The sequence below is a fragment of the Triturus cristatus genome, chromosome 1_1 (assembly GCF_964204655.1).
Source record: "Triturus cristatus chromosome 1_1, aTriCri1.1, whole genome shotgun sequence".
Lineage (NCBI taxonomy): Eukaryota > Metazoa > Chordata > Amphibia > Caudata > Salamandridae > Triturus > Triturus cristatus.
Genome location: NC_140579.1, coordinates 50805288 through 50819024, shown reverse-complemented (window position 1 = coordinate 50819024; position 13737 = coordinate 50805288). Strand labels below are relative to the sequence as shown.

The window sequence follows — 13737 nt, the reverse complement described above, 5'->3', positions numbered from 1 at the left end:
ATATGTAAACACGCAGTGGTTCTTATTTGCATGAGGTGTAAGAGGGCAGGTGTAGAGTTGGCAGGGGCCGTGCCCTAGCGGTATTGATTCACAGGATTTGGAGCCAGCCCAAGACTGCACAAAAACGCAGTAAAAAGCTTCTTTTGTCTCCTTCACTTTTTTGGGCGCCATCTACCATTATCTGCCCAGTTTAAGCGCGCAAATCCTAGTTGAGTATGCACGACTCCCCCACCACCCATCTCGGCAGGGACATGATCACTGAGACAATGTGATGGCTTTCTTTAGCAGGACAGTGAAGAGATGCAGAATCTTAGTGGGTGCTAAAACGCTGCTTACGAAACCCATTAAGAATCTGCCGATGTCTGAATGTGGTAAAAATAGCCCTTTTCGCGCCTACTTGAAGGCGCCACATTTATTCCGTATTACAAGGTAGCCATCACCGAAATCCCCTCCACGTCCCTGCTTAAATTGGTGGAGGGGGCATGATTTCTACTCTCAGCTCTACCAGGCCCACCCAACTAAGAGAGCTTTGTTTTAGCACAAGGATAGCTGTTCATTTCTACCTTCAAGCAAACACCCTCCTGATCAGGGAGGTCGAGATGTGTTACTAACCTAGTGTTGCACATCTGCTGTTTCACTGCTGTAGCCAGGAGCCCACCCTTTTGTGCTTGGCATTTGGTGCGCCTAACAGCGCTGCACCAGTGTTGTCACCCAATCATATATCCAAGTTTCGAGTTTGCTTATATGTTACATTTCAGTATTTTCAGTCCACTTAAGTGGCAACGTTTTAGTGCTTTGTGTGTGACACTCTCAGCGACTAGCACACAAAATAAAAAAGCATTTGCAATGCAATAGGTCTCGCATTTACGTGAGTTTAAGCTATTGGCATTGTAAATGACAATGCCTTTTATTTATGTTTTAAAAACGAAAACAAAAATAAAAGGCATTGTTATTTGCAATGTCAATAGCTCAAACTCGCCCAAATGCGAGACCTATTGCATTGCAAATGCTTGTTATGATATGAAATGATAGCCTGTGATCAAAATTACTTTCCAAAACTTCTTTTGCTACAATACCCTTTTCCAAAACATATTTTATAATAACCTCGACCTACATCAATATGCATTCTATAGCACAAAATACAAACTACTGCAAAAAGTATTTTTCTAATTGGACAGTGCAGTTTCACATGTCTGATTTATTAACTATGCATAAAGTATTTTTAAGAATCTATAATATTTCTTTTCAATTTGAAAAGCGGATAGTGAATAAAGAGAATTTAGAACAGCAAAATTATTCTAGAATGTAAATAAGTTTAAAATAGGTTGCACTGAAATTAAATGCTATAGAAATGATGTGTTGGTGGTCAAATAAAGGTTTGGAGATACTAGGGCTAACACCATCTGTAAAGCTAATGTAGAGAGATTATAGGGTGCGTATCCATATGTAAGAGAAATCATATTTTTTTTAATTCTGATTTAGTACAACAAGAAAATGATTCATAAAATATGTTAACAGGATGAGAAGGAATTTAAAATTTATAAAAATACATTGGTTTAGTCAAAATAATAGAATGTGTAGAATAAAATTGTTATGGAGAAGAAAGTTTTGCAAAAGATGTTAAGAAAAACTATTTTGTTGAAGGAGCAATTTCATGTAACACAAATGCTGGATTTGGGGTGCATCCGAGTATCCTGAAACTTTGTATGCATGCACATGTGCCAAATCAAAGTCTTACCAATCAGACACATAGTAATAGTGAGGCCTAAGCACTTGGAGGTACTTGTAACACAGTACTGGAGTGGATTCCCAATAGACTGCAAAATTTATATTGTATAAAACACTTGTATTGGGCTAAGGACACATTTAGATGGTGGTGAGTTAAGGAGTGAGGGTCGTCTTAGTACTCCCACCTAGTGTTTGATCCGTGCATAAATGCTGCAAGCAGCCTTTGGGGTGGCCAGTTGTAGGGACTGAGTTTTTGTTAGATGAGAGATGGGTTTTTATAGAAATTATCTTCATTTGTCAGCTATTTTGCCCCTCTCATACTGTGTTTCTGTTGCCACAGTCTCTTAAAACGACCTTGGGGCTACTACTAAATAATACAGGTGATGCCAGGGTCGGATTGGTAAGGTGGGCACTCGGAAAATGGCTGAAGGACCGGTAGCCGAGTTCTAGCTGTGGGCTGCTTTTTTGGGCAGCCTGGGGGCTGTCTGTGCTGTTAGGATGCCGCCAGCGGCCCAGTGGGTGTCTGAGTGGCCTTTCTAGAGGCAGATGGACTGAGGTGTCCCACCCTTTCTCTAGCTGAGCCGGCCCATTAATGTATGCTGATTTAGTGGGGGCAGGGGGCCTGAGCGCAAGTGGTCTCACTTGCCTTCATGTGTGGCTCAGCAGTGTGAACTAATCTGTGCATTTTTTTTATCTAAATGAAGTTAATAACATATGCCCCGCCCACTTTCTTTACAGAAAACTTTGCTGAAGCAGTGTTTTGCGGAAAGGCAATACGCAAATGTGGGCCACTTTTTTCTTGGTGTCCCCGGGCCGATTTTTCATCCCAATCCAACCCTGGGTGATGCATCAGTTTACTAAGATATCTAGACTTTATACCAGGTTGGTAGAATCTGGGGCTTGCAAGTGCAGTCGAGACAGCATATGAACGAGTAAAGTAGTGAGTGCCTTATGTGGTTGTTTAGTATGTATGCACTCCCTTATATGCAATCCGGCCTAATTCACTAACATTTAGCTGTTAGTGGGTGTGAGTTACTCACCGAGTACTCCTGACTTACTTATAAATTCTGAGAACTCCTGGCTTACTTCTGGAATTTAGTGGTGAGGCAGTAGTACTTCAAGTGTATGTCGCATCAAATTCTTGGAGAATCGAGCCCGCCATGGTTAAACATGTCCATAGGTAGAACCATGGGTAGGTGGATTGAACCTTAAGCACTGAGAAATGTGGTGGTCTTCAGGTCACAAGTTTAAATTTCAGCAAGCCGACTCGGCCTTCTATCCTTCTTAGGCGGGTAAATTAAGTAGCATTAATTTGAGTTATAGTAACATCTAATGTACAGCTCTTATATACGGTACAAGTGTTTTGTGAAGCGCTACATAAAAATACGAGTTATTCCAAAGTTTATTTCAAACTGGACATTTTAACGAACTGAAGAGGCATGTGTGTGTGTTGTAATGAATAAATACCATAAATTTGTTCGTCATGTCCAGACTTTGAAGGAATCCTGAAACACCCCTTTTCACAGGGTACGGAACTCCGGTTGATTGCTTTATCTTCTTCAGAAAGAAAGGTTAACACCGTGAAACTCTTTCACACTAGTATTGTTTACAAAGCATTTATCTCTTTACTGGGGACGTGTGTCACCAAGTGGTTACAGTTTTAAAGTCCAATACAGGAAAAGGAGATTAATAAAGATTATACATTTTCTTATTCCTTGACCTGTTCAGAATTCCAGTCATTAAGTGAAAAAAACCTGGGAACGAGAGCTTAACGTGCAGATTGAGTCCTGTGCTCCCATTGGCCAGAGGACGCTCCTAGCAGTTCACTGCCTATGTAAACAAACTACCACAAGATCGTCTTTCCTTTGTTTGGCGCCTTTACGGTTATTAATACACACTGTGACCTTCGCAGACATCCATTACCATCGCAATAAGGATCGGCCAGTCATTAGTGCCCGGAGTAAATCCCACAGCTCTGGTTCAGCTGATAATGGATAAAGGCCCCGCGCGCAGCCGAAAATATAAATAAATAATGAACCCCTGCATCTGTCAGCATCACTTGGGTACACCGTGTACCAGGGCGAAACACCACATTGGGGCGACCTAGACTGGGAAAGCAAGGATATCCGCAGGTGTGTGCAAAATCCATCGTCCCCTCAAGTCCTCCTTATGAGATTCTGTTGTGGTGCTGCTGCACCCGGAAGTCCTGGAATTTACCGAAGGGATGGGAATTCCAATGGAAGCCTGTCAGTTCTTACTTAGCATAGCCTGCCAGGTTTTCACCGGTGAAATGTGTACTTCGAAATTCCTGGTGGGTATGTGTGTGTTTTTTCATCGCGTATTTGGTAATCACTGTTCATATGGAAGCTCCAGTTTCTACCTGAATTGGGGTTACTGAGAAATCTGCAAAAAGGCCTTGATCTTCCTTTTTAGGTCTCGCCTGGCGTAGGCTGCGCTCATGCGCAGTCTCGCTGGCGAGATTTAATGAGATGTGGTTATTTTCTGTAAGGGGTATTAAGCCCCGCCCCTCTTTTCCATTGGCTGGCGTCACCGTTTATGCTAAACGGTGGCCAGCCATTGGAAAAGAGGTGTCCGTTTCGTATTTGCTTGGCTTTCTGTGCCGTCCCATTCGGACGGCCTCGCCTGCTTTGCGTTCGTCGCAAAACGTTTCTTATCTTTATGGGGCCAAACACATGGCCCCATAAAGACAAGAAACCATTTGGCAGGCGAGGCCGGCAGAAAAAGCCGAGCAAATACGTCAGGGCGTAATGGCATCCGCTTGGCTTCTAGGCGTGGTGTTTACTGGGGGCTGGAGTCCCCTCTGGCAGCGGGAGGCAGCTGGCGGCAGAATGAAGCAAGTTGCGGGCTCCAATAAGCACATAAATCACACCAACAAAGAGCTGTTCCTTGTACTGGGGGCCAGGGATACAATCCCTTTCATGGATTACTTAAGCGAGGCAGGTTTTGAGGGCTGGATTACTGGGGTACAATCTTTAGCCTGAGTCTCGCAGAGCACATCTACCCTGATCTCCTGACAGGTATCGTAAGAGCCACTAAACAATCAGATCGTGTCTTGTCCGAGTTCAGACTCCAATATCCATGGTCTCTACAGAATCACTCCCCGTGTAATCTCAACAATGGTGTCACTATTTAAAGCAAGCCCCAAGGCGATGTCACCGGTAGAGGTTTGCCCCCGTGATCTTTTTACTGCAGGGGTATGTGAAACGGCCCCCTCTGCTGTTGTCAGGGAGTAGAGAAACAAAGTGTGCCCCCGTAATGTCACAGGTGCCCCGGCCACCACCAATCTCGGACCAGGTGCGGTTACTACTAGAAAACCCCTTCCCGGTTACTACAAGACGGTAATAGGGCTTCGGGACGCGTTGAAACTCCGCCACCGCCTCTGCTGTTAGTGTCTCCCAAGGGCACCTCCACGCTCCGAGGCTCTCTTCCCCCCCCCCTTCCCCGCAGGAGCCAACACCACTCCCACCGTCGACGTGAAAAAGGAGGGCCGTTCCGCCCCCCAACCTCCGGCTTCTGTTTCGCAGTTACCAGGGCCTCGGAGGCCTCCTTGGTAGTAACAGGACTCCCGGTCCAGGGGAAAACACTGCTTCGCAGTTCCCTCTGGCGGCACTGTGTGGGTGAAGGCGCAGTTCCTCAGGGAAGGGGAGAGCACTCCTCACTCTCCCGCTGCTGACGACCTGCTGGGCGAAATTTTAAAGTTGTTTACACCAAGCAGTAAAGCGAAGCGGCAAGTCTGTGTGCCCCAGAGTACAGGGGGAGATTAATAGCTGAGATGCGGCGAAACGTCTTTTTAGCAGGAAATATTTTCCGCACTATATTCATCAGACTGACTTATGCATTTTTTTCTCAGCTTCTTGTGCGGGGCCCATGTTGCCAACACAAAGCACAATATAAAAACGTTAGTTATTGCATTTACGAAATGAAGGTTTCTGAGCTAACATTGAAAAAAGTTTAGAGGCAATAAGAGGACTAAAGTAGCATCTGCTCACACCAGGTACCATCCTGGGCTGGTTCTGGGAAAGGGGAAATTTGCTTTTCCTCTCCTAAAAATAAACAAGCATTTGCAATGCAATAGGTCTCGCATTTACGCGAGTTTGAACTATTGACTTTGCAAATGACAATGCCTTTTATTTATCTTTTAAAAACAAAAATAAAAGGCATTGCCATTTGCAATGTTAATAGCTCAAACTCTTGTAAATGTGAGACCTATTGCATTTTTAATGCTTGTTTTTTTTTGCTGTGACTTGTCAATGTCAGAACACTTAGAACGCTGATGTCTTAAGAGAAACTCTTCTGTCTATTTTTCAGTCGGCGAATTTACAGAAGCAAAATTCATTATATCCGCATTGTCTTCACTCTTAGGGCAAGGATTACGTATATCAATACAGACACACTATGGTACCTTACACGAGAAAGTAATGTGTTCTATAAAGAGTGAAGATAGAAAGCCATACTTGGGGAATAAATCTAGTTTTTAATATGTTAAAGTTGCAGAAAAGAAAACCAGCATTGGCATAGCCAATAGGTCTCGCCTTGGGGACCTTATAAGTGTTTAGCCATGCAATGGTTTATGTTGTTGCACCAAGGATATTGTGCTGCATAACTAAATACTTATAAGGTCCCAAAAGCGAGACCTATTGGCTATGCCAATGCTTGTTTAACGACATATCAGCTGCTAAGATAGACACTCTAGTAACTCCCAAGGAATGGCTGATCCACTTTGAACATATTTTTAACCCCAAAAAAGAGGACCCCACGACTGATGATAATAGTAACTTTATTTTAGTGGATACTGTCAAGATAGCACCCATCGCCCTAGACTAAATTAAAACTGCCCTAAACAAAAGCGCAAATGGTAAAGCTGCAGGACCAGACGGGGTTCCTATCGATATTTTTAAGTCTAGTATTGATTTTTGGTCCCTAATTTTAGTAAGCTTTTTAAATGCTACAATAGGAGGGGTGTTACCTGCAACTTGGGTGGAAAGCATTATTGTCCCTATTTTTAAAAAAAAGGTGATAGAGGGAACGCAAAATGCTACAGATATATATCCCTACCCAATTCAACATCGAAATTGATGGGCAGAATCATGCTAGAAAGATTAGAAAGCTGGGTTAATGAGGAGAATAATCTAATTGACGCCCAGTATGGATTCAGATGGGTATAGGGACGGTAGAGCAGTGCGTTGACCTCGAGTTATTGATAGGGATATATACCCTTGCCAAAGAAGGTCAACTACATCTTTGTTTTGTTGACCTCACTAGCGCATTTGATCTAGTTAATCATGTAAAATGATGGCAATCGTTGCAAGGGATGGGTGCATCGCACAATATTATAATTTAATTATCACAAGTATATGCCCTTCTGACTTCAAGAGTCCGATACGGGCCAAAAGGTGAATGCACTTCCCATTTTAGAGTTACCTGTGAGATCAGACAAGGTTGCGTCCTTGCACCTCTTTTATTTTTTCCTAATATTAACAATGTTGACCTATCTTTGCCGAATTTTAATGCTGACGCCCCTAGAGTTGGTACACGTGTAAAGCCAGTACTCTTATATGTAGACAATGCAGTTATATTATCAAGGACTGCAAGGGCTTCAATGTTTAATTGAAAACTTCACGCAATTTATGATTGGAAAAGATTTAAAACTGAATCTTAGTAAACCTTTTGTCACGACTTGTGGGAAAAGTAAAATAAAGAGTAGGGACCATGATGTAGAAGGCTTACATATTGAAAGAATAACATTTTCATATTTAGGACGCCTCTTTAATAGGAATGGAACTTGGGATGCACATATCGACCTATGCAAGTTAAAATGGATACGATCGAGTGAGGGTATTTTTTAGATTTTCAAAATAAATTGGTAACGAGCCAGTACAGGAAATCCTTACACTATATAGGAGTAAGTGTATCACAGGTACATGTTATGGAGCAGCACTATGGGGAAGGGCAAATACTTCTTTGCTGCAAATTCATGAAAATAAATTCCTAAGGAGGTTCTTAGCAATTCATAACTCAACTGCTTCATATCTAGTTCATAAGGAGCTATGTGTACCTTATATTAGCGATTACATTAGTACGGCAGCCCTGACGCTTTGGCACGGGATTTGGAGTAAGGTGGAGAGTAAATTCACTAAGGAAAGAATAATGGATTGCCTTGCCCTTGGTTACTGTAAAAAATATCCCTTGGCTACAGTATATTTATAATCTTTTAGTAGAGTGTAAGTTGTACATTGACTTTTACGACCCACAGCTCATCCAGGATTACATTAAAGGGGACCTAAAAATAAGGTTAGCAAATTCAAGGGAATTTGCAAGAGATGTAGGAGTAAGCTCAAAATCGAGTGTTAGATCATTCTGTGAAGGCCTGCATTTGTCGGGTTTCCAATCATACCTCATCTCAATGAGAAATGTGCAACACAAATTTTATTTAACAAGGTTAAGGATGGGTACCTTAGATTACCAGATTGCATGCCCCAGAATGGGCAAGTGGAGTTATAATCTTCCAAACTTCCCTTGTGATGGAAAGTCTTCACAGACCACATTGCACTTTATACTTTTTTGTAATTTTTATCGGGACATCGGGAAATTTGTTTTACGACCTTTATTTATTGCTAACAAATTGTATTTTTTATAAATCCGCTTTTAATTATATCTGTAGCCTGGAAAACGAGAAAGTTTGCAATGCCGTAATTGTTTTTATACAAATGGCAATTGGAAAAAAAGGATAATTCTCATTTGGAAGCCTTGACATATGAAAATAACTAGATTCTTTAATATTTGGTTAAGGCTCTATATACTTATGCTGGAACATAGCCATTGCATCGTACTCTTGAGTCCTGCTCCCTAGAGCTTTGTTTACATAACTATTGTGATTAATAATTGAGAAACTTCTTACAATGAAGCACTATTATGCACTGCACTTTGTATTGTGACTGCGAGTTCAAGTTTACATAATTATTGTGTTTTTTTAAGCAGATAAATGTTCCTACTTTTTAGCCTGAGTACTATGCACTGAACTGCTTTTAACAAGTTTATATAATTATTGCGATTAATAATGGAGTTGTTGCAAGCACAGAAAACCTCAAGATGGAGTATTATTATGCACTGAATTGTTTTTAATCGGCTCAAATAATTATTGCGATTAATAATGGAGAAATTTTTTAGAATGCTTTTATGGTTGTATATTATATACCGAATAAAGCTGACTTGAATTGATTTAATAATTTTTGCAAGCCCATAGGTGTCTTAAAGACAAGAAGGGTATCAACTGCGAATAGGAGAGTGGCAATTTTTTGGTTTGCTAGAGAGGGAGCGTCCGCTGGGATGGCAGATAAAAATTCAACAACTTGGTTGATGTAAAGTGAAAACAAAGTTGGAGTCAGGACGCAACCCTGGCGAACCCCCGCTGTATTTTAATGGGATCGGTGATTTGTCCTTGGCTACCCCATCTTATCCTGGCAAAGTTCTCTTCGTGCAGCCTAATTAAAAGCGCCAGGATTCCCGGGAGCATGCCCTTCTCCCTAAGCACCCACCAAAGTTTGTCCCTGGGATCAAAGTCAAAAGCTGATTTTAAGTCTATGAACGCTATGTATAGGCTCCCCTTGCCCAGCAATACCACCTTCCAGTACAGCATGAGGAGGTGGAAGACCTGATCGATTGTACCAGTCCTCCCGCTTGGAGGAGAGAGAGAATATGATTCTCATCCATCCAGGCCTAGACCTTAGCTAACAGCGAGCGGCAGAAGACTTTTTGGACTCAATCGATCAGGCTGATTGGCCGATAATTAGAGAGGTTGGCCCTATCACCATTTTTAAAGATAGGGATCACTTCGGCACCCTTCCATGATTCCGGGATCCTCCCCCTGCCAGCAATGTCATTGGATAGTGTCGTTATATAAGTTGCCTATAAATGAAAGAAAAAGGGGACAAAAGAGGGAACAAACTATCTAAAGTGTCAAGAAAGAATTAAAGACTAAAAAGTAAAAACACTGAAGTTAAAAACTTTTCAAAGCTCTCAGACATTACTAACCTTTCATCTTCACTGTATTTCATAGTCTAAAAAGTGGTCTTCACTATAAAAAGGCATTTGTGCAGATTGTTTTAAATATTAGCAATGTTCCTTGACTGTAGGCTGGTGCACTGGCATTTTCCTGCAAAACAGGCATTACAGAGGCATCTGCTTTTGATTCATAATCATGCTATCCTTTTCTTTTCCAGACACTGCTGACTGCCATTTCTATGAGTGCCATAGCAACCAATGGAGTTGTGCCAGGTGAGCTGTGATTTCATACCCTTCTGTCCTTCTGTAAATGAGGAAGCCTGAAGTTGCTCATGGCCAAGTTACTCATCCATTAGCATGGTTTGATGGACCTGTGGTCCTCATATTTTATCCAGTTCTGTTTTTAGGTCTTGGCTAGCATGGCTGCGCACATGCGCAGCTCGCTCGGCGAGATTTCATGATTCTGAGGGAATTCTGTAAAGGGCTTCAAGCCCCGCCCCTCTTTCCCATTGGCTGGTGTCACCGTTTATGCTAAACTGTGGCCAGCCATTGGAAAAGAGCACTTTGTGACGTAGACTTTTCCATTTTTAAGACGGCCCACTTGGACGGGCTCGTCTGACTTCCTCCCGTTGCAAAAGGTTTCTTATCTTTATCGGGCCATGTGTTTCAAACGCATGGCCCCATAAAGACAAGCTCCGCTGCGTGTTTATTTTTGCATCTCGCTAAACCGTGGCTGCCTGGCGAGTGCGCACTCCAGCCATCATAACCCCTCTCCTCCACTACCCGACACCCCCGCGACCTCCCCCGTCTCAGAAAACGCAGCCGACGATAGTAAATTTTGCTGCTGCAAAACCGGGATCGCAGGCAGCTCTGCCAATGCACCTCACTCCACTGCGTATTGCTACAGTTATACCAATATTTCTCACACGGAATGTGGCTCTTCTTGCAACGTTCACTAGTGTTTTCTACTATTTATATAATGTGTAACGTAGAAAACAGAAATAGCTCAGCACACAACTCAAATTCATGTATTATAGACAGAAATATATGTCAAAGTCAATAAACAAACAGGTATGTAATATATCCCCAAAGAATCACGGTAAACTTCAGTATCTTGATGATTAATTTTTCTTTATTTAGTTGTTCAAGTTATTCTGATTTAAAAGTACAGCATACAATTCATGGGGGATATATCACAACCTGTTTGTTTATTGACTTTGACATATATTTCTGTCTATAATACATGAATTTGAGTTGTGTGCTGAGCTATTTCTCTTTTCTACATTTTTTGGGTGACACCAAATATTAGGGACGCATGAAGGTCACGTCCCTGGCTCTTTGCACCACATTTTTGTTTATTTACACTATTACACTAGCTTGATTGGTGCAGGTTTTCTAGTGCCCTGATCTCTCTGCTGTTTTGTATTACATAATGTGTAACGTAACTGGCGCTCATGTAAAGCTCTCTGCCTGGCGAGCGCTTGTTTCCCACAGTCCCCGGGCAGCGCACCGGGGGCCGGGGTCGGTTGAAAACTCTGCCCCAGGATCCCGCTGGGCTCACTGCTAGGAGCAGGGCGAGCCTGAAAATCCCAGCGCCCCCTCTGCGTGGACTGTAAACTGTGTGACGGGGGAGTTACAGGCCCGACCACCACCATGTACCTATCACCATGACGATTTGCGTGATATTCATTAAAAGGCGACTATGCATAGAATGAATCCACATGGAATGTATTTACACCGCTAGTGAAGCTCTGACGTGTCTGATGCCCTACCGTGCCTAATCCCGGCGCCCCCGCCGGTGGGTACTCTCCAAGAAGACACCCTTGTCATTTATTTATACAAACATGGGTAGCTATTGACGGGCACATTTAATATATACGCACACCAAGCCATTCAAAGGGGATTCGACAAAAATTCGACCAAACTATGCAAGAAACCCCCCTCAAGGTTAATAAAAAACACATCCACCCCCGGATGTGTAATACTTTTTATTTTACTCTCTGGAAAGGAGACAAACCTCACTTGAGAGTCACAGCGTGCTCCTGGCTGAGCCCAATGCTGTGTTACACCCACCAGTGCCCGCCGATTGCCTCACACCTCTGTGTTGTATTCCACCAGCTAGTGCGTATGCTATGACACTCTCTAGCCCATGTGCACTGTAACACCACCCCGTTAATATGTCATGCCACACTTGCCTTCGCACAGGTTATCTTGCCCCATCTAACGTGCCTTCCTCGATGTGTATGTTATAACGCTCAGCGCTATGCCATACATATTACAATCTGGGATCCATATCTTTGTCACAGTGCATATGCAACGTTACACTCCCCAGCACATATTTTATATTACAACTTTAGAGACTAGTTATGTTACACAACACTGCCCTGTGCATATTACACTCCAAGGCGCATATCGCAGAGCACGCGCTAGTGCCTGTGCTATCTCGCGCTCTCCAATGAATCAGTCATTGCGCACAATGTATTGCATATTATATTTCACGCCCCGCTTCATCTTATATCACACTTTTTGGTGCACAGTTTATACCATATACTACATCTAGTTTTCATTTTCAATCGTGCTCTCAGGACTATGTTCTATATAACACTGCGTCCACCTACCCTTTTCACGGGAATTACATTTTGCGATGGGGGTGGAGGGTCAGGGGGTGTTTCTGCCAAGTTAGCCCGGAGTCACAGTCACAAACGTCCTCTTCTTCCTGAATAAAAGTGAGATTATGCTGCATACTTGTTCATATTTCAAGTAGTTCGCACAGACACACATTTTAAAAACAATAAAGTTCCTAATACCCACCTTCTCTGAACAGTTAGCTTGCTGTCCCATCCACCTCCTCCCTATCCTCTGTTGTCTGAATCCATGGACTAGCCTCCTCCCTCCTGCCATGCATGGTCTGATGTGCTGCCACTGCCCTCCATTTAGCATGATGTACCAGTCCACTCCTCCTGCCCTCCATTGCCCAATTCTATGGCCCATCATTGACCTCCTGCTTAGCCTCTGTGCTTAGCTTGCTGCCCCTATTCTCCTTCCCCCTGCCCTCCGATGTCTTTGTGCATGCCCCTGCTCCATCCTTTTTGCCCACTATGTTCCATGGACCTGCCACTCCTATCTGCTCTGAGTGTTCTGTTGAGCTGCCACTCCCCTCCCACCTGCCTAGCATTGTCAGATGACTGTAACCTGTCCCTGCCACCTCCACCCTGCCTGTCCACATGCCATGCCCCTATACCCTTCCTCCTGTCCTCCATGGTCCATTTTACTGCCACACCCTTCTGCCCTCCCTGATCTGTTGTGCTGCAACTGCTCCTCCTGCCTGCCCCACGCGGTCTGTTGTGAGGCCCCTTCCCCTGAACTCTCTTGTCTGTGCCCAGGTCCTGACCCTCCCTTCTATCCTCCATGGTCCTTTGTGCATGCCCCTGCACCCTCCTTCTTGCCCATCATAGCCATTGTGCTGCCACTAACCCTCCTGCTTGCCATGCATGGTCTTCTGTGCTGCCATGGCCCCTCCCACCTTCCCTGTGTGGTCAGCTTGCTGCCCCTGACCCCCTCCCACCTTCCCTCCATGGTCTGTGTTAATGCCACCATAGTCTCATTGTTGCTCTCCATGGTGTGTCTTGTTTCTAGTGCCCATCCTGCCTGACCTCCATGGTCATCTTGCTGCTCCTGCCCTGCCACCTTGCCTCCAGCCCTCTGTTTCCATGTGCAGACCCCCTATTCCCTCCCTCCTGGCTTGTCTGTTCCATTGTAATGCCCCTGATCCGTCCCTCCTGCCCTTTATGGTCTGTTATGCTGAAGCTTTCTCTCCTGTCTGTCCATTATGGTCAGCTAGCTACCATTGCCTCTTTCCCATCTGTTCTCTGTTGTCCATGTGCATGGTCCTGTCCCCTCCCTATTGCTTTCTATGGATTGTTGTGCTGCACTCCCGTCCCGCATGCGCTGTGTGGTGTATTGTGCTGCTGCAAACCCTGATGCCTG

The 13737-nt window shown here is 43.8% G+C and overlaps 1 protein-coding gene across 1 annotated transcript in view; it reads left to right on the top strand.

Moving 5' to 3' along the window:
- LOC146869340 (solute carrier family 12 member 6-like) overlaps nt 1-13737 on the top strand; it is a 395891-nt gene that overhangs the window by 204056 nt on the left and 178098 nt on the right. The window contains exon 5 of the mRNA XM_085651058.1: nt 9969-10023. Within this exon, the coding sequence (XP_085507184.1) occupies nt 9969-10023 (55 nt within the window). The remainder of the gene's footprint in view (nt 1-9968; nt 10024-13737) is intronic.